The sequence below is a fragment of the Sorghum bicolor genome, chromosome 3, assembly GCF_000003195.3.
Source record: "Sorghum bicolor cultivar BTx623 chromosome 3, Sorghum_bicolor_NCBIv3, whole genome shotgun sequence".
Lineage (NCBI taxonomy): Eukaryota > Viridiplantae > Streptophyta > Magnoliopsida > Poales > Poaceae > Sorghum > Sorghum bicolor.
In genome coordinates, this window is record NC_012872.2 from 70074880 (window position 1) to 70094931 (window position 20052).

Genomic DNA, 20052 nt, shown 5'->3' on the forward strand with positions numbered 1-20052 from the left:
TTCGTAAGCCTTTAGAAATATGACCCAAGCCACGCGAATTCTTTGGAAATTTAGTCTTTTCGGGATTTTAGTGATTCCAATAATTCCAGCCATGTTTTCACACTGTTTGGAGCCTGGGAAAAGACCAGATTGCCCCTCCCTTATCTCTCTGTTTTGTTCCGTCGCGGTCTCGCGAGGAAGAAGTCGCGAAGTCGCGACTCAGGCTCCAGCGACGGAACAAAACAGAGAGATAAGGGAGGGGCAATCTGGTATTTTCCCGGGGCCCAAACAGTGTGAAAACATGGCTGGAATTATTGAAATCACTAAAATCCCAAAAAGACTAAATTTCCAAAGAATTCGCATGACCTGGGTCATATTTCTAAAGGATTACGAATTTTGGGTTAAGTTTCAAGGGGCACACGAATTGTGGGTCAAGTTTCAAAATTTCTCCTTTTTAACAAACCTTGCCAAATCAAAACATTATCATTATATAGAATGCATTGTATTTTAATATAAATTTTAGAAGTCACAATACACTCTATTTTAGGATGGAGAGAGTAGGGGTTAATGAAAAAGGTTGTATACTTTTTTTTTGGAAAACACAAAAGGTTGTATACTTGTATCAAGGCAGGCAGTGATATTTTCTTTTGAAAAAGGGGGCAACCTGCAGCCGTCAGATCCGAACTGTGCGGTCCGATTGAGGAATATGGATCAGTCAAGGAGCTCCATCTCCGCCAGCCGACCCCGCCGCCGCGGCGACCGGCGATCTCACCTCGACAATAGCGTCTCCGGCCTCCGCCAACCCGCTTCGTCTGAGGCCAGACCGCCTCCATGCCCACCGACCAGAGCACTCGCGCGTTTCCCCATTCCCAAAGTCTCCGCAATCAAAACGACAAGGATAAAAGGAGAATAGATGAGGCGCGGCGGTCGCCGCGGCATCCGATCGCTCTACAGCGCAACAGCTTCTTCCGTGGCCGCGAACTGCTTCTGCTGCTGACTGCGGATTGAGCTAGTGATGAACAACTTCTATGCGTAACGCGGCACTCCGCTCCCAGAATCGCCTTACCTATTTTGGGGGGCAGAATGATGAGCAGCCAATGTGTTATTTGATTCAGAACTTCGTAATGCTCCTTGGGCAATTTACACGGTATTCATGTTTCACATCACGGTTTGCTCAATTTTGAATGCTCTTTTATAGATTTTCACCACTTCAGTCTTGGTCAGCGTCAAAGAAAAAAAACTACTATGTCATGGTGCATTACTTCAGTTTTTAGCAACTATGGACTGAATGCTATTTTGATCTTTCCCTACAGAAGTTTTGGCCCTATCATTTTTTAGGAAATTACCATGTCGTGTTTAGAATTAAATTTATAGTAGCTTACATAAATGCTAAAAGTAAAAAAAATTCTCTTGTTATTACAATCCTTGTCATGGTGGTGGAAGATAATCATAATCTGAAGTTCAGAACTTCCTATACTGTGTGTGCGCGCGCGTGCGCACGTGGGCCTCGGCACGTGTTTCATTAAGATGAGAAGAACTTCCTTAATGTTATGTCGTGCAAGTAATCTTCCTATGTTTCCTTTGTACATCCAGAACAGATTACAGCAGAGGACGCTAGTTCACGTCCAAGGAGCAGGGTTCTGAGTTTATCAACAATAATGTCGAGTTGATGATTTTTCGAAGGCTCCAAGGTTCCATTTACTCAACCTCTATTTGTTTGTCTTACTCAATCCTCAATTTGGACTAAGATAAGACTCAAATAAACTAAAAGCTAAAATAAAGTAGTACACTAGTACCTGACACACTAGCTTTACAAGGTGTGAACATTACTTGACCAGTTGTGTCTCAACATGACTATTGCAGGATAACCAAGCTTGTACTCATATATTAGAAGTAAAGAAAAATCATAACAAAAAGAACATGGTCTTGAAGGTGTCAAACATATGAGCAATTCCTAAAGTGTAAATTACATATCTTATTGGACAAGTGCATAAAGACACTTCCAGAGAAGCAGTGCTGAAACCATCTCGGATAAGCTTGCCAGCAGTTCAGCATGCCTGAGTGTAAAATATATGCAACATTCCTTGCACTACAAAAACAAAACTTTTTGCTTTTTCAGCATGAGTTGTCTTTTGCCTCCACGCCTATAAATAGCATTTCAAAGGTCAGAATTCATAAGTAGCTGTTAACAAAAGCTGAGAAGACAGTCATCCATCATACTTCTTTGCCTCTGCAATGGAAAATAATCATGCATGTCCACCACCGAGCAAGGGAAACCTGATCACAATATTGAGTATCGATGGTGGTGGGGTTAAGGGTATCATCCCTGGTACCTTCCTTGCATTCCTTGAGTCTAAACTTCAGGTAAATTCTACATGTTTATTGTATATATATAGCTTAGCACTTTTTCTCACATCGTCCTGTTTGTGTTTGGTCCTATGACCGGCGTTTTTGCCTGATTGGCACTTTGGGTGCTTTTGTACATAAACCACTTTTCCTCTTAATTGAGCGGCAGAGCTCCTGCCTTTACTTTTAAAAACTTTTTCTCACATCGTCACTATTATCGACATAACATAGTTTTGATCACTGGACACCGGAAGTTGAAATTTTATCTGTTTATTAGGTAACTGACATCTTCTCTATGCACACATGCAAGTTTGAGGACATTTATTCGTTGGTGCTCTCTTACCTTTTTAGGAGCTTGATGGGAGCAACGCACGCATAGCTAACTACTTTGATGTCATCGCTGGCACAAGCACAGGTGGTCTTATTACTGCTATGCTAGCAGCACCATCACTGAACAATGCTAAGCAACCATGCTATGAGGCCAAGGATATTGTGCCATTCTACCTCAAACATAGTCCTCGCATCTTTCCATGCAGGTTTGTATGGTTAAGAGGCTACTGTTAATCATGGCACTTTAATATTTGTGTGATTTTCCATCTGAGACTGTTCAATTTTTTTTTAAAAAAAATGTTTATGTACAGGTGAATCAAATTTATCTTTTGTTTCAGTATTATTATATCTATCAAATTATACGGAGTATGAAATTACTTCACCTTATTCGTTCTGATGTTGCAACCAGAACTGGAATTTTGGGCTGGTTCTTCAAGATCCTGCAAATAATTAAGATGATAATTGGGCCAAAATATGATGGAAAGTACCTGCACAAAATGACCAATGATTTGCTGGGCGATACGAGATTGAAAGAAACATTGACAAATGTTGTTGTTCCTACTTTTGATGTTAAGTGCGTAAAGCCAACAATATTCAGCACATTCAAGGTTCTATTTCTAAACTCAGTGCATGGGATAGCTTCCATTGATTGCTTTAGGGTGAACTAAACCTTTTTGATGCGGTGCAGGCGAGATCTGATACCTTGATGAATGCTCGTCTTGGTGATGTGTGTATTGGCACATCTGCAGCACCAACAGTTCTCCCCGCACACTATTTTGAAACTGTGGATTATCACACTGGTTCATCACGTAGCTTCAACATTATTGATGGGGGTCTCGCTGCAAACAATCCGGTGATTTATACTTCTTTGGTTATAGTTTGTGGTTGGTTTTCCTGCCGAAATCCTGTGTGCTCTATTTCTTTAATTTAATTGTATGTTTTGATTAGTATTAAGTTATGTGTACATTTTGTTATAATTTTTTGTAGCCTTTATTTAAGCATCAAACTTTGTTTGCCAAAAATGGATATAAAAGAATGCAAATGCTAACAGACTACCTTGTCCTCCAATTTGACAGACTTTGGTGGCAATGGGTGAGATAACAGAACAGATCAGACAGAAGAGCAAGGAATTCCCTGAGACCAAGCCCTTGGACTATCATAGATATCTGGTAGTATCGTTAGGCACAGGTCTTCCAGAGCAAGACATCAAATTTGATGCGTGTCGTGTTGCCAAGTGGGGCATTTTTGGATGGTTTGGCCGGGAGAATACCATGCCTTTGCTGCAAATGTTCTTACATGCTAGCTCAGACATGACTGATAGTTATGTTGCGGACCTTTTCAAAGCAATTGGGTGCTCAGACCAACTGCTGCGTATTCAGGTATGCCGTAGACCCGCGTCCTACGCAAAGTATGATGCATTTTTTCATTAAAAAAACTAGTCAAACTTGAGATTATTTGACTTCTAAAAAAAAAAATCAAATTTACATTTTTTTGGATGGCGGAGTAGATACTTAGGGCAGTCCCAGTGGTCAAAACTATACACGGTTTCCATAACAAATATGTCAAAAAAATTTATCTATAGAAACTATAGTCTACAATGGTGATTTCTTTAAGCAATAAATGACAGCAATTTTATACTCTAAAAAATGTCAGCCTTTCTCTCTCACTCCCTTATCTCTTCCATCCATCCAAGCTCGGCTTCCTCCCATCACCTCTAGTCCTCTACCAAAGAAAGCACCAGAGACAAGCAGCTGCAGCACCTGTACGCAAAGCGCATGCATCAGCTCCGGCGAGCGTAAGTGGCAGCGTGGACGAGCGCTAGGCTCCAGCAAGCGCATGTGGCGGCGCGAGCAGTGGGGATGAGCGAGCACGGCAGCTCCGTCTGGCAAGCGAGCGCAGTCGACGAGCGAGCACAATAGCACGCGACCACGGCGGCGCAGGCAAGCGCGGATGATGGGTGAGCGTTGCGGCACATGAGCATGGCGGCATGGCCGAGCACGGCTGGGAAGCGAGGGCGCTGCACGGGCGAGCGCATGCAGGCTCTCTGTATAGATCGAAACTGGTAGTTTCTTCCCAACGGTGAATCTATCGTTTCTTGGAGCCTCGGGTGAAGGGTAGTTGTGAAGAAACGATTTCCTCTGATTCCCTTCTCTTTCCTCATTAATTAGGCTGCCACATCAGCATTTTTTTAGCTGTCAGGTTATTTAATAGATATAGAAACTATCATTAATGTTCTGTCCTTAGTGATCGAACTACCGATAAGCTTCTCAAAGACAATATACAGATAGTGCCAAGTAATTATGCCATTGGAGAACCGAAACTAAACGTGTCAATAAGTGAGGTTTTAAGTATTTCATAGTTCATACAACTGCACATTAAAAAAGTTAGGCAAGCAGCAACATGAAAAAGAATTTTATAGCGTGCACCCAGCTGTAGAGAGGGGAAAGAGGAGCAACAAATAACCAAACTTTGGGCCTTCCAAATGCATGTGATGCTACCAAGGTACAATCTTAATCATAGCATGATGAATCAATCGACAAGAAAACCAAACTCAAATAAGAATGATTGAACATGTCAAAAGATGTCTCCATTTCAGGCAGTCATGGTTGGATTACAGGAACCTGGCCTGCACAAGCAGCAGCATAAGCATCTGCAAGCCCGGGAAAACTGTCCTTGTAAGGATCAAGAAACCTCTTGCTGAATACTTTCTCCTTTGGAATAACAGCTGCAAAGAAGTCAGCATCTTTCTCCACCAAGCCCTTCACCTTAAGAGTTTTTAGCACATAATGCCGGGGCATAAGACGCCTTGGCAAGCTATAGCAGAGGACTGCTGGCCTATGCACTATGTACTTGGAATCCAGGCCAACCTCTGTCTTCAGGAAATCCACCACGCGACTCACCCTGCCCTCTGAAAAATTCAGAACTTCTGGCAACTTGCGTATGGCAATGCCCAGCTCAGCCTCAGAGCATCCAAGAGCCTTCTTCAAGAACTCTGACCTAGCATTTATCTTCCCAGGACTTATGTTGTAGACGGCCACAATGGCATGCTTGAACATTGCTGAACTGCGTGGCACACCAAGCATGTCGGCACACGCCACAATTTCCTTGAAACGCCCCGTCTCCAATGCCAATAAGTGTGGGGCGCGCAAAAGGAGCTTGACAATATCAGAATCAGTTAGGCCAGACTTTCGCAGGAATGCCATATTGGGTTTGACAACACGGTCGAGATTTTGAGTGAGCAGGTACATGCCCCTGCTGAGGATGGTGTGCAAATTGTCGTAGGAGCCCAAGAAGGAGAGGTAGAATGCGAGCCGGGGGATCAATCTAGGCTTGACTAAGATGGTGGGGGCGATGGAAATGAGGCGGGAGATCTGCGGTGGGGAAAGGCCGACGTCGCGGAGCTGCGCGATGCAGGGGGTTAGGGTTCTGTCCACCTCGGAGCGGAGGACCCTCGGGTCCCTAGAGATTGCGGCGGCGGCCTCGGCTTTGGAGACGCCGATTCCTGCGAGGAAGGCTCGGACGGCGTCAGGATTGTCGGGCGACTTGAGACTGGGCAGGTACCTAGAGGCCCTGCGGGCCTGCTCTGGCGTCAAGCCGCAGCTGGTGGTGAGGTAGTCCTCGACGACGAACTGAGAGGCGGGAGTGGTGCTGTAGAGAAAGAGGCGGTGGAGAGGGAGGGAAGATGCGGCGGCGGGGAGAGGCGAGGCGGCGCGGACAGCGGGAAGGAGGTGGCCTCCGAGGCGGAGCATCGCTATTCGCCGGCGCCGTGTGGGTGCGGCGGGGCGGCGGGCGACGCTGTGGTCTGCGACTCTCCGCTGGAGGCCAATGTGGTAGACGGAAGACGTTTCCGTTTTTGTTACTGGGCCGGCCCAATCACCAAACAACAAAGGCGACCAAAAATATTAATTGGCTCAGGTCGTTTTGTCGTTAGACATCAGTATGTTACAGTCTTACAGAGCAATTTCACGGTGCCGTCCAAGTTGTTAGACATCGGTTTTGTTGTTTATCTGTCGAATTTGTTAGCCATTAAACAATGATTTTCTCTCATAACTAATTAACGAATAGTATTTTCAGCTAAGGAAAGAGAGTATACTGATGTCTATGTTCATTTATTTCTTGCAGGACCGCAACATACCAATAGGGGCTGTGCCAGCCGACCTCTCAACGGAGAAGAATCTTCAAGGGCTGGTTAAGATTGGAGAAAACCTTCTGCATAAGCCACTAAGCAAGGATGATTATAAGATCAACTACATCGAGACAGTGCCGAAAGATAGCCGTGCTCTAACCTATGCTGGTATGCTCACACAGTTTGCAAAGCTCCTTTCTGATGAGAGGAAGCTTAGGCTTCAGAACATGGAACTGGATGACGGTAGCAAATCCTGAATCTTGAGGTCTTCTGAAGGCATACTCCCTCCATCTTAGGAGTTGGTGTATATTACTATCAGCTGTTGTGTCATGTGTGTATGGCAAGTTGTGAGTGCGTAAATGGTAATTGGCAAAGTGATATGGACAAAATAACTTTGTGAATAAGTTCTGATGGTTGCATTGCTTGGAGCCCTGTAAATGGACAAAATCTAATGCCCTGGTGTCTGGTTGTCTAGCTGTGTGTAATGTGAGTACTATGTATGGTATGGTGAGTTGGTGTATCTGCATCTTAGGCAGTAAATAATGTATTGCTTGTGTATTGAAAATAAAGTTTATTATGTGACTATTCAGCAGTCCAGGAAGCTCTGTAATCTATTTCTTTGAATGCTAGACTTTTATTATTATCTTTTTTTATAAAAAAAATCTAGGTAGTTTGCAGAGGAATAGGATAGCGTGTCCTGCAGTTTTATGTTGTAACACTTTTCCTTTTATTAAAGCCAAAGTACACGGTACGAATTATTGGATTAGAACCCTGGTATCCAAACTATCAAAGCAACGGCCATTAGGTATTTAGGTTCTTTTTTTCCCTTAGAAATATTTCCCTCTCCTTTGGGTCTAACGTTTTGAATATCTGCAAACTATCTTTTCCCTTATACATAGTATATATATTTTAATTGCACTTTCAATATACAAATTGATAATCTTCCTTTCAATGTAAGTCTGCAGCTAAAAACTATGATTGCCCATGCGTCTCCTTTCCTGTTAGGAGGTCTTTTATTTTGGCCATATGCCGAGCTTGTACGTACATACATCTATCAGATGGCTCTACTATCCTAGTCACATACCCACATCCATCCACCTACTCCTTTTCAGAACACCCTGTACTTCTCAATGATGCAGTGTACTCCTAGTCCTAACCATATATCATAAACACACTTATTCTAGTACGGAGTACTAACCAAACTGGTTTTATCTCTCAACATACTATGTTTTCAGCTAAAACTATGATTGTGCATGCGTCTCCTTTCCTGTTAGGAGGCTTTATTTTGGCCATATATGCCAAGCTTCTACATCTACCAGCTGGCTCTCCTAGTCACATACTCATATCCATCCAGCCACACCTTTTCAGGAACACCCTGTCCTCAATGATGCAGTACTCTTAGTCCTAAACATATATCCTAAGAACCTTTTAAAAAATAAGCAAACTGCCACTGTACTTGCTGCACATATAATTCTGCTGGTACATCGTTATAGTTATGCACGTTTGTCAGGGAAATATCTTGGCTTGCACGTCGACTCATCACAACTGATTTCTGTGTGTATATATCATATCATCGTGCAAGTGCACCACCATCACCTATCTATATCTTCCAATCGTTACACCTAACAAGTTCTTTCGAAAAATCGTACACCTAACAACAGCTGGCTGGAGATCGACACTTACTGGAACGAAGCCAAGTGGTTTAGCACATACATATAGGAAGTGTATTCATTGGTTACTAGCATGCACCATCTACCAGCTTTCTCCCAAAAAAAAAAGTCTACCAGCTGTCCAACTGTTTGGTTCGCTACTGTTAATATAGTTAGCGGGTTAATAGTTTATGACTAATATTAGAGTTATATTAACTGGCTAGCTAATTATTAGCTCGGTGTTATTCAGATCACACCACATATTTAGATCTACTCTAGCTAATGTTTATGACTAATTACACTACAAGGAATGATGCTTTACATGACGATCACTTTGGTCACAAACCGTCAAAACTACGTCATAGTTAACTTACCATGACGATCAAAAAATTTGTCATGTATCTCACGTCATACATTTGCTGGACCTAATTAAGCCGTCATAGATTGCAATTTGTGATCGTCATGCATTAGTTGTGTATCTTCTATAACCAGCCCGTATCCAAGCCCAGATCCAAACCATAGTGACGAAAAAGAACATCACAAATTATTACCAAATTTTCACAGCATTGTTACAATTTGTTTTTATATCACAAATTTGTGGCACATCATCACAACATTGCTACAAGACACTGCTCATCATTTTTATTGATACATCAACATTTGTTTTTGTACAAATGTTCACACGAATTATTATTGGCTTGTACAGCACTAACTCATGATTTGCTAATAAAATCTTTCAAAAAGAGCCAGTGAGCACTACGATCCTATTGCTGCACCACACTATCTCTAGCTCGTTCTGACCTGAAAACAGAAACACAATCTGCAGCTTTCAGGAAACACACTCCTGTGACATATGAAAATGCAGCAAAATTAAATAAGAAACTCCTAAATTCACTTACGTGGTAGGATATAGTGCTTGTGGTGTTTTACGTTTGCTGCCATCATTTGCTGCTGCCTGATGCCTTCTTTGTCTGTGTAGACTTGGCATGTGACTAATATTAGAGTTATATTAACTGGCTAGCTAATTATTAGCTCGGTGTTATTCAGATCACACCACATATTTAGATCTACTCTAGCTAATGTTTATGACTAATTAATTATTATGTGGGTTGATCCAAATACACCCTATAGAGCATTTTCAAGTCCATCAATAGGAACTAAAATTATCACTTAGGCTCTGGTATTCAGGCATAAAAAATAGTACCTCAAGTACCAAAATTTATTATTGATATCATGATATATTGGTGATACCTCTTGATGTGTTATAATTGGTGCGCGTTTGTGGATGCCTACATCTACGCTGTATAATTCGAGAAAGGAAAAAAAAACCCAAAGAGACCAAATTCTCGGATCTCGCTGCAGCTGCACAGTCGTCGTCGTACTCGTACCATTTGGATTGGCAACCCCAGCAACGGTGTCATCTGCACAAGAGCGGCCGTATACAATACAAGAATTCGACCAAGCTTTTTGATGGGCGTGAGAAGCCCATTTCTAATCTATAGAAACGACGTAGTTGGTTTTGGAGAGAGCTAGATGGATGGACATCAGGACATGGACCTAGCTAATTATAACGGCCGGCACTCCGGCAGGCTGCACTACGGTGGCAGTTTGCTTAAAAGATGCAGAAGGCTTTAGGGAGTTGCTGGCCTCGAGTCCCGCTTCGTCGATCGATCGACGAGGGAAAAAGGGGGACAACAGATAGAACACGACGCGATCGACTTGTTTTATCGCCAACGCCAAGATGTGTGTGAAGATAGCCTAGAGCATCGTGCAATCATCAGCAGCGCCTGCGCATTCTGAGACCGGCGCTGTGCGCCGCGGAAGAACGCAATGATCGAGGGTCGGGTCGGGTCGGTCATAATTAGTCGTTAGATTTGGTAATACTCAAATTAAGGGTTCCTGCAGGTCGCTCATGATTAGTGTGGCTAGCTGCCGGGCCTTCTGTTCTTAGGCCAGTGTCAATAGAGGTTTCATTAGAGTTTCATGCACATTAAATATGCTGATGTGACGCTATATTAATGAAGAGAGATGGTAAGAGTTTCATGAGAGTAGAGAGAGTTTTATCTCCGTGAAACTCCTATGCACTGTTTCCAAAATATTGATGTATTGGAAACTGTGTGATAAAACTTCCATTGAGGATGGTCTTATAATACTACTAGTAGTAGTACTGAACACTGATAGAGAATAGTTTTATCAAACTAAGAGGATTTTAAATAGTTGTGTGTATATATATATATATATATATATATATATATATATATATATATATATATATATATATATATATATATATATATATATATATATGTTTCTCTGTAGCTGGCTATAGAATACTGATTCTGTAGCCGAGTCCAATTAGGCCTACAGACCGAACCAGCCTGCAGTTCGGCCCAGCCTAAAGCGTGCTCCACCCCCGCGCCCGCACTCCCTACCATTCCGGCTCGGCTCGTCAAGCCATAAGCGCGCCTCACTCTTCCGGCTCGACTTCGTATGGACACTATCGAGCCAGCCGAGCAGTGGACCTACCCCCAAATCCTCGGTCGCTTGTCCCTTCCGAGAAGAACCGCAGAAACCTGAAATCTACCGCCGCTCCCCCGTGAAGGCGACGCCGGGCTCGGGCGGGCGCATCCCCGACCACACCGGCGGCAACGACCCCTACGTCCCCGGCCCCAACTCTTCTCAGATCTAGATCGGCGGCGACCGCCTCTTCCGGCCACACCCGCGCCACCGGAGACGCATCGGTGGTGCCAGAGACGAACCAGTCTGCACACCTTCTCTCTGCAGGAGACGATCCTTCCCGGTCGCATCTGCTATTTGCCCGAGATAATCCCGTCCCAGCCATGTGAATCTGTCCAGCGATAGGCGGCTTTGTGTGGAGGCAAAGGATCGATGTATATTCAGGTCAGATCTCAAAATGATAACAATATTCCTATTTGTTTTAAATTTATTTGGTTTTGATCTAGTAGTTATCACGGGTCACTGTGGCTAAATTTGCAGTAGATGCGAAAGTTGGGCATTTTTAGGCCAGATTAACGACTAGTGCTCCAGTAACGGGATTTTCCAGTTTCCACAAAGTCACATCCTCTGGCCGCCGGCGGACTCATTGTTTGGCCAAAAGTAAATCAGCCGGACACCTGATCTGCGCACAAAGGAGCACCTCCAGGTTAGTCTCTGATTTGTTGCTTTTCCCCCTCGGGTTGTAACTTCGCTTTTGGATATGATTTCTTGCATTAGCTTCTTGTATGTCAGATCAACAGCATGAATCTGGTTTCATGCCATCTATTTTAGGCACTTGCAGATTTTGTGGTGTCCATTTTAAATATCTGGTGACCAAACTTTTGACTTACATTGTAACTTAGATTGTAGCTATATGAATTTAAAATATTCACATCATACAGCGATCACAATATTGTTTCACTTAAGATTGATCTTCGGGAGAGCGTTATTATTGTTTTATAGTAACTCCGTCTAATTAGTTATGTGGTCCAAATTTTAAAATAAAATTGTGAGTTAGGTTGCTGTTATAGTAATTCAATATATTTGTTGTACATGACTCTCTAATTTATTGTATCCTATAAATCATAAGGATCAATCTTTCAGTAAGAACTGATGTGTGATTGTGTCTAATTGATAGTGTGCTCCATTAGTTTAGTCTCAATTCTTATGGATGCCTGTGAAAACACTGAGTCATTGTTCACCTATTTACTTCATGCTATACTTTTCCCCTTGTGCTCATATTAATCCAAGTGCCACTAGTTTGGCAGTATTGCTTACTTCATTTGTATTTATTATTATTATTATTATTCTGTGTTATGGTAACTAGTAGTTCGCTAGTTCTTTGATGTTAGAAGCATCATATCATATTCAAAATTTGCAGTAAAGCATTGTGGCATTACTGTATTTTTTACTAATATATTGTAACTTAGATACTGTTATGGTACAAAATTATCATCAATAACATATTGATCTTTCAGTAACCAATTCTTTGTTATGGTAACTGTGTCCAATTGAGGATCCTGCATGTGGGCTCAACTATCAATTTTTCTTGCTCCTACAGTTTCAAACAAGCTTTGCTTTCTTATTTTGCCGGTGAGACCTCCATTCTCAGTGATGTTTTCTACTTCTCACCATTGCAGATTGAAATCAATTTGATCTAGAAAACCAGAACTGAACTAACAGAATTAATTCCGGTGGTTACTTAGGCCAAGGTTACAGTAATTCATTAGTTCTTTGTTAATGACTTATTATGTATCATGATTAGCTTATAATGTAAATCACTGATATGTTATTTGTTCTAATGCTCATTAACCACAGATGCACGAGAAGGGGCCCCAGTTTTGGTTAAAGCTGCACTTCTACATGCTTTTGCCATCCACTGAACAACTAAGAAACTTCTAGCCGGACCTGAGGCTCACATGGCATGATCTTGATCGTTCAAGAGTCCTTCAAAATGAGTGGAGACCTAGTATCATTCTGATGGAAAAATGGATCGATGTACTCTTTCTATTTTTTACTAGTTTTTTGAGAAATATGTAATCACTTTCATGCCAATCTTATGTAACACCACAGCCTAATCATCATTTGCAATATTCTGAAATGTTGTAAGTGGTTTCTTTCTCTTTTTTGAGAAATGTAAGTGCTTTCTTATAGCGACTTGATAGGAAGTTGTGGTAATTCTCCCAAAAAATATCATAAATATTGTATTTCTGGTTTATGGTAATTTGACCTCCCCGTTATAGTAACTAGATCCATAGAAATTTTTCGACACCTAATTGTGGTAACTCCCTGTTTCTAGGCACTAAAATTATGGTAATTACTTCATTGTAAATTATTCCCGTCATTTTACTACCAAGTGAGTTGGAACATCAAGACGCCAAAGTGTGGTAATTTTACATCCTAACTATAGCCTATATTGTTCTGGTAATATAAACTGCTGCTTGGGATACAAATACAAAATTCTCGTAAATTTCAGAAGTTGTATTCTCGTAATCTTTGAAACAAATACGAGAACTCATAGAAGATTCTATGAATACTTATGTATTCTCGTAAACATTAAACATTCTCGTAATTTCAGAAGGTGTGGCCACGTATGCATATATAGGTCTACGTGAGCACAATGATGCATGCACATGGTCGTTTCGTTGACTTGATAAGTGGGGTTAAAAATCCGTCGCTAATCAAGGATGCATGCATGTAGCTGATCTATTACTGGGCCTGATTTAACGGAATCATCAGTGTAATGCGCGGCTCCCGTAACTGGCCGAGCCGTGCGGATTGGCAGCTGGGAGCCAGGAGCCAGGAGCCCGGGTGGACCAGGAATCTCGCGCTCGTCCGCTGGCTGGTCGCGCCTCGGGTGCGTGGGATGACCCGGCTACAGAATAAGATATTTTGTAGCCAGCTACAGAGTATACTCTTCCTATATATATATATATATATGCGCATTTTTTTTTGTTTGCGAGAAGTATACAACCCATTTTCTAGAGTTCAAATAACTGGGGTCATCAGCAGCAGCACTAATTTTCATCACGACAATAATAATGTGAGGTCGCTGCAGCCTGCGCTGTCTCCTGCCTACAGGCCGCCGCCTTGAGGCAGCTAGCTTTGACTGTTGACAGCGGATGATGGGAGTATATGGGACATTCCATCGAATTGCCCATTTATAGCTAGGGTCTTATTTAGGCCTTGTTTAGTTCAAAAAATTTTGGTTTTTGGTTACCGTAGCACTTTTGTTTTTATTTAACAAACATTGTTCAATCAAAGAGTAACTAGCCTCAAAAGATTTATCTCACAAATTACAGGTAAACTGTGCAACTAGTTTTTATTTTTGTCTATATTTAATGTTCCATGCATGCGACCAAAGATTCGATGTGACGGAGAATCTTGAAATTTTTTGCGAACTAAACAAGGCCTTAGTTTCTCCCAAAAGTCAAAAAAAAAATTAAGATTTTTGTCACATCGAATCTTGTGGCACATGCATAGAGCATTAAGTATAGATAAAAAAATAACCAATTACACAGTTTGCCTTATGAGAATAAATTTTAAACATAGTTAGTTTATAATTGGACAATAATTATTACATACAAACAAAATTACTATATAACCTGAAAAGTTTTCGTAAGGGAACTGAACAAAACCTAGGTGTACGTGTACCGTCGTTCATATGATGCATCGATTGTCATACCAATTTCAGCCTCAATTCAAGATTAGTTTAACAGTATCACCAAGTTTATTTTAATTAGTAATTTAGTGTACCATTCGAAGCTACTCATTACGTCAACTTCGATCAACAAGTTCATATAAATTTACACAACATGTCAATATCTTTAAATTGTTTGGATAAATCCACATCATTTATATATTAACATGTTTTTTTTTAAAAAAACTCTATTAAAATTAGAGAAATTTGATTTATAGGTCAAAACTTTATTTAACTTTTATTATGGAGCTAATGTGCATCGATCAAAATATATAGGAGTAGAGTGAAAAAAATACATGCGTTGTTTGGATTGGATTGGATTGAATTGGACATACACTGCAGGTTCTTCGCTGTTTGTCGTTTCTTATCAATAATTTCATCACGTTCCATCCAGGCCGTGTCACTGTGATATCGATCGTGGAAGCGCACGGTACGTACGTGCAAGAGGTCCTGCAACCAGACAAGTGATGCATGCTCCGTACTTCGTGCTAACTCGCCAAATAAAAACGACCGGGTGAGCAGGTAGTAATTGCAAGAAAATGTAGCTGCATGCCTTTCCCCCTTTTTTATTCACTCTATTTCCCTGACATATCTTCCAGGGTCTATATCTCACTTGAGTGAAGCATCACACGAATTAATTATTGTTCGTCTTCCTCCTTCGAACGAATCACTATTTATCTTCACTTCCTCTCCTTGCCCCGCCATGGCCCACCATCCTACCGTAGCTACATTAAGGTTTCATCGGTGCTCCAGCGAAATCTTAGCACAGTCGTCACCGCCTCCTCCTTCCCCTCCCCGATCTTCGACTTCCACGGTGAGCTCCGCCCATGGCACCTACACAACGACCTGGCCCCACCGCCTCCACCGCCGCTTGAGCTCCTAACCGTCCGGCCACCGTACCACCACCTAGCCAGCCTACCTCCGCAGAGCCTGCCCTCTGAAACCACCGGACTTGGAGAAAACGATCACATAACGTCCTTAAATTGGGTAGAAAAAAACGAGTGAGAGAAAGGCTCACAAATCACACGAGTAAGAGATTGATAGATTTTTACCTTAATTTATTTGAGATAGATACTGTACTCATCTACTACGTGCACAGGGTGCAACTTTTATTCACTGCCCTCGTAGGTTTATTACTTTATTTATTTATTTTAATTGAACACCAGGCAGGCATCATGCACAAGGTTGACGTCCAGGAGCAAGCACATCCGACTCGATCACGACACGCGTATATCAGAACGGAACTGCTAGCGCCCGGACGTCTGGCGCCAACAACGCGTCCGGACGCCGAGCGCCCCCCCCCCACCCGCGCCACAGAAAAGAAAAAAAACCATCTGCCTCTAACCAACTCACCTCTGCCCCACTCGTCCCACCCGGAAGACCGTTTCTTATCCGCTCCATCCCAACCAACTTACTGAAAGGTCCTAATATGGCTAGAGGGGGGGTGAATAGCCTATTTACAAATTCTACAAACTCACTAGAGCAAGAGGTTAGTAAATAACAAAGCGAAGCTTTTTGCTCTAGCTCTAATGGGGTGTTTGCAAGCCACCTATCCAACAATTCTAGTTGATATAATCACTAGGCACACAAGAGCTATGTCACTACTTACACTAGAAAGCTACCTAAAGTTTCTATACAAGTAAGTAAGCTACTCTAGTTTGCAGGAATGTAAAAGAGTGGATGAGATAATTATACCACCGAGTAGGGGATGAACCAATCACCAATATAAACAACCAAGCACCGAGAGAATGCCAATCAAACACAATTGAGACACCGATTTTTCTCCCGAGGTTCACGTGCTTGCCGGCACGCTACGTCCCCGTTGTGTCGACCAACACTTGGTGGTTCGGTGGCTAAGAGGTGTAGCACGAACCTCGTCCTCACTAGGACACCACAAGAACCTACCCACAAGTGAGGTAGCTCAATGACACGAGCAATCCACTAATGTTGCCTTTGGCTCTCCGCCGAGGTAGGCACAAACCTCTCACAATCACCGGGAGATGGCCACGAACAATCACCAACTCGTGCCAATCCTCCTCCGCTGCTCCAAGCCGTCTAGGTGGCGGCAACCACCAAGAGTAACAAGAAAACCGCAGCCAAATCGATCCCCAAGTGCCACTAGATGCAATCACTCAAGCAAATGCACTTGGAATCACTCCCAATCTCACAAAGATGTTTAATCTATGAAGGAGATGAGTGGGAGGAGTTTGCTTAGGCTCATAAGGATGTCAAGTATGTTAGAATGCCAAGAGTCTAAGCCCTAAGCCGGCCAAACACGTATTTATAGCCCCTCAAACAAAAAGAGCCGTTGGCTCTTACACTGGGCAAAACTCGGGATCACCAGACGCTCTTAAAGGGGCACCGGACGCTCAACACCAGCGTCCGGTGCTCCAACGTCAGCCGCGTGTCAGAGTCTAACGGTAACCTGCAGAGCACCGGACGCTGAGCAGGTTGGCACCGGACGCGTCCAGTGCACACCGGATTCATGCGCAGAGAGTTTCGCAAACTCGCAGGTTCACCGGACGCACCCTCAGCGTCCGGTGCTCACCGGACCCATGCGCAGAGAGGGTCGCAAAACGCCCGCACACCGGACGCGCACCACCGGACGCTCAAGCCAGCGTCCGGTGCCTATCGTCCGGTGCCTTACCCTAGCTGGGCCAGGCACTGTCTGCACACCGGACGCTCAGACACAGCGTCCAGTGCCTCTAAGCCAGCGTCCGGTGAATGTTTTCTCAGCGAGAAACACTCCCGCGACTTCACCAAAATTTCCCTCCGGCGCAATAGAAAATATGCACTTCATTTTCTCGAAAAGCGCCGAATCCCGCCGAGCTTGAGAGGAACCCATCCTCTCTCAACCCTTCAAACTTCAACTCCCTTCTCAAAGTGTGCCAACACCACAATGTGTAAACCAACATGTGCACGTGTGTTAGCATTTTCACAATCATTTTCTTCGAAGGAGTTAAGTTAGCTCACTAGGTTCTAAATGCATGCACATGAACAATGACACCTAGTGGCACTTGATAACCGCTTAGCCAAAGAATTCCCCTCTTTATAGTACGGCTATCTATCCTAAATGTGATCACACCCTCTATGGTGTCTTGATCACTAAAGCCAAAACCCTAAGCAATACCTTTGCCTTGATCTCCATAGGGTTTGTTTTTCTCTTCTTTTCCAAGTTGAGCACTTGATCATCTTGTGGTCATCACCATCATCACCATGATCATCACTTGCTCCATCACTTGGCATGTACCAACCTTATTAAGTCTACACACACTTAGTATAGAGGTTAGTACTTAGGGTTTCATCAATTATCCAAAACCAAACTAGGGCTTTCACTTACCCCTGCCACGCTCGCCCCACACAAAGGACCGCACTTCGTCCGTTCTCCGTGCAAGGAGCCCATCCTCCGCCCCCACGAGCATGGGATCCGCCCTGCCCCTCGCTTTGTCAGCCCCTAGCAGATCTGCCTGCCGCTAACTCGTCCCTACAACCTATCCCCATATTTGACGTTGCAACACAATATGTATAATAGTGCAACAACACCTGCATACTGCTACAACAAACAAGTTGAAGTAGCCGAAACAGCATAAACACCGTATTACAACAAACAAGAATAATTGTTGCAATAGCATGCAAACAACTGCTACAACATACAGATTGAAGTATTGGATGAACAACTGAAACACCATAAATATAGTATTACAACAACAAAGAACGGTTGTTGCAACAACATGTAACAACTAATACAACAACATAGGTTGAAGCATTAGATGGAGCAACCGAAACACCATAAATATAGTATTACAACAACAAAGAACGGCTGTTACAACAACATGTAACAACTAACACAACAGCATAGGTTGAACCATTAGATGGAGCAACTGAAACACCATAGACATAGTATTACAACAACATCGACCAACTGTTGCAACAACATGCAACAACTAATACAACAGTGCAGATTAAAGCATTGGATAGAGGAACTAAAACACCATGGACATAGTACTACAACAACACCGAACAAATGTTGTAACAACATAAAACAAACTACTACAACATGCAGACTGAAGCAACTGAAACAACATCTCAAAACACAAAACTGCAACAACGACTAAAACCTACTGCAACGTCTAGATAGAACCATTGCAACAATGACGAGATCTGAACCCGAGAGCTCGCCGGAACCCTATCCTACTGCAACATCACCTGAAAAACATACTGCAAAAAACCAGAGAACACCATTACAACACGTACGAGCACTGAATCCCAAGAGCTCACCGAAACCCTGGCCAACACAATATCCCGTAGATCTAGATCCAGAGGAAGAGCAGGAGGAGCAAGAGGTGGAGGAGGAGCAGAGGAGGGCTCAGATCCAGATCCACAAAGAGGAGAGAGGGAAAAGGGAGAGAAAGGCTTCAGATCCAAATCCCTCCCCACCTACCTCGTCGGAGCCGCGTCGTTGTCTCCATCTCCAGATGCATGGAGGTCACGAGAGCGAGGGAGAAAGAGCAGAGAGGAAGGGAGTTGCGCCGCTCACTGAAAGCTGCCACCGTCGTGCTCTACTCCGGCGGCATGGAGAGCGTGTGGGTCGCAGCGGGGAGGAAGGGAGAAAAGGGGGGAGGAGCGGCTCGCGCATGGCAGAAAGTGCGGCCGCATGTGCGAGCGGTGGAAGTGGCAGCGAGATGTGAGAGAAGAGTGGAGATGAAAAAAATGAGTGGATGAGAAGGCGTGGGGGAGCAACAAAATGAGTGGATAGCAGCGTCCGGACGGACGGACGTCTTATAGGTATCATTACCGATATCAGAATTCGAAAACGACCTGAATTTGTGTGACCTGTGTAGTGTAGTGCCCGGACTAAGCGGCGGTGGTCCAGCAAATTCAGCATATTCGAATTCGACGGAGGACAACGACCCGGTAATAAATATGTTTACTATTTCTTCAAAAAAGAGGAGAAAAGAATCGCTGGAATTTAGGTACGCCACGGAAAAGGATCCATGTGGATGTGGCTCCCTGTGGGGCCGAATCCACGCTACTAGCTCGAGACCTCGATCGTGATAAGATTCTCAGTGATGGATTGCGACTTCACAGTGTGGCGCCAATTACCGGCCGCGTGGAAATAAGTGGCCGGATCACTTTTCATTAGCGCAAAGTCTTTGTTCGTGAGCTGTGGTTGACATGATGCACGGCGCAATATAATGTTAACAGTACGAGAAAACAAAAGCACCTTTTTAACATAATAATACAAACGAAAACAAATAAAAACATAATAACCTCAAAAAAGAAATCAAATAAAAACAAGCACTGTGCTTCCGTCCAAATTCGTGAGAAAAGACGTGCATGTCGCCGACCGACCGCACGCGCACCGCTCCTCTCCTAGTTTTTTTTTTTGTTTTAATTTGCCACATGCATCACGATTCACGAATTCA

General features: G+C 43.2%; 1 protein-coding gene and 2 long non-coding RNA genes across 4 annotated transcripts; 2 read left to right on the forward strand and 1 right to left on the reverse strand.

Moving 5' to 3' along the window:
• LOC8078679 (patatin-like protein 2) lies at positions 1786–7378 on the forward strand. Of its 2 annotated transcripts, XM_021455293.1 has the most exons (7): positions 1786–2343; positions 2677–2861; positions 3065–3263; positions 3344–3508; positions 3732–4034; positions 5252–5330; positions 6778–6912. In XM_021455293.1, coding segments are annotated over exons 1-7 (1062 nt in total). In that variant the 5' UTR covers positions 1786–2214; the 3' UTR covers positions 6780–6912. The 2 variants fall into 2 exon arrangements, with proteins under 2 accessions (XP_021310968.1, XP_002456787.1); XM_002456742.2 differs by lacking the exon at positions 5252–5330 and having other exon boundaries at positions 1808–2343; positions 6778–7378.
• Positions 10928–13150, forward strand: LOC110433351. The gene is made up of 4 exons (XR_002450747.1): positions 10928–11331; positions 11428–11593; positions 12567–12638; positions 12745–13150. It is a non-coding gene; the product is annotated as an uncharacterized LOC110433351 (long non-coding RNA).
• Positions 18485–19295, reverse strand: LOC110434169. Its single transcript, XR_002451644.1, has 2 exons — positions 19068–19295; positions 18485–18844 (listed from the first exon to the last, which is right to left on the reverse strand). It is a non-coding gene; the product is annotated as an uncharacterized LOC110434169 (long non-coding RNA).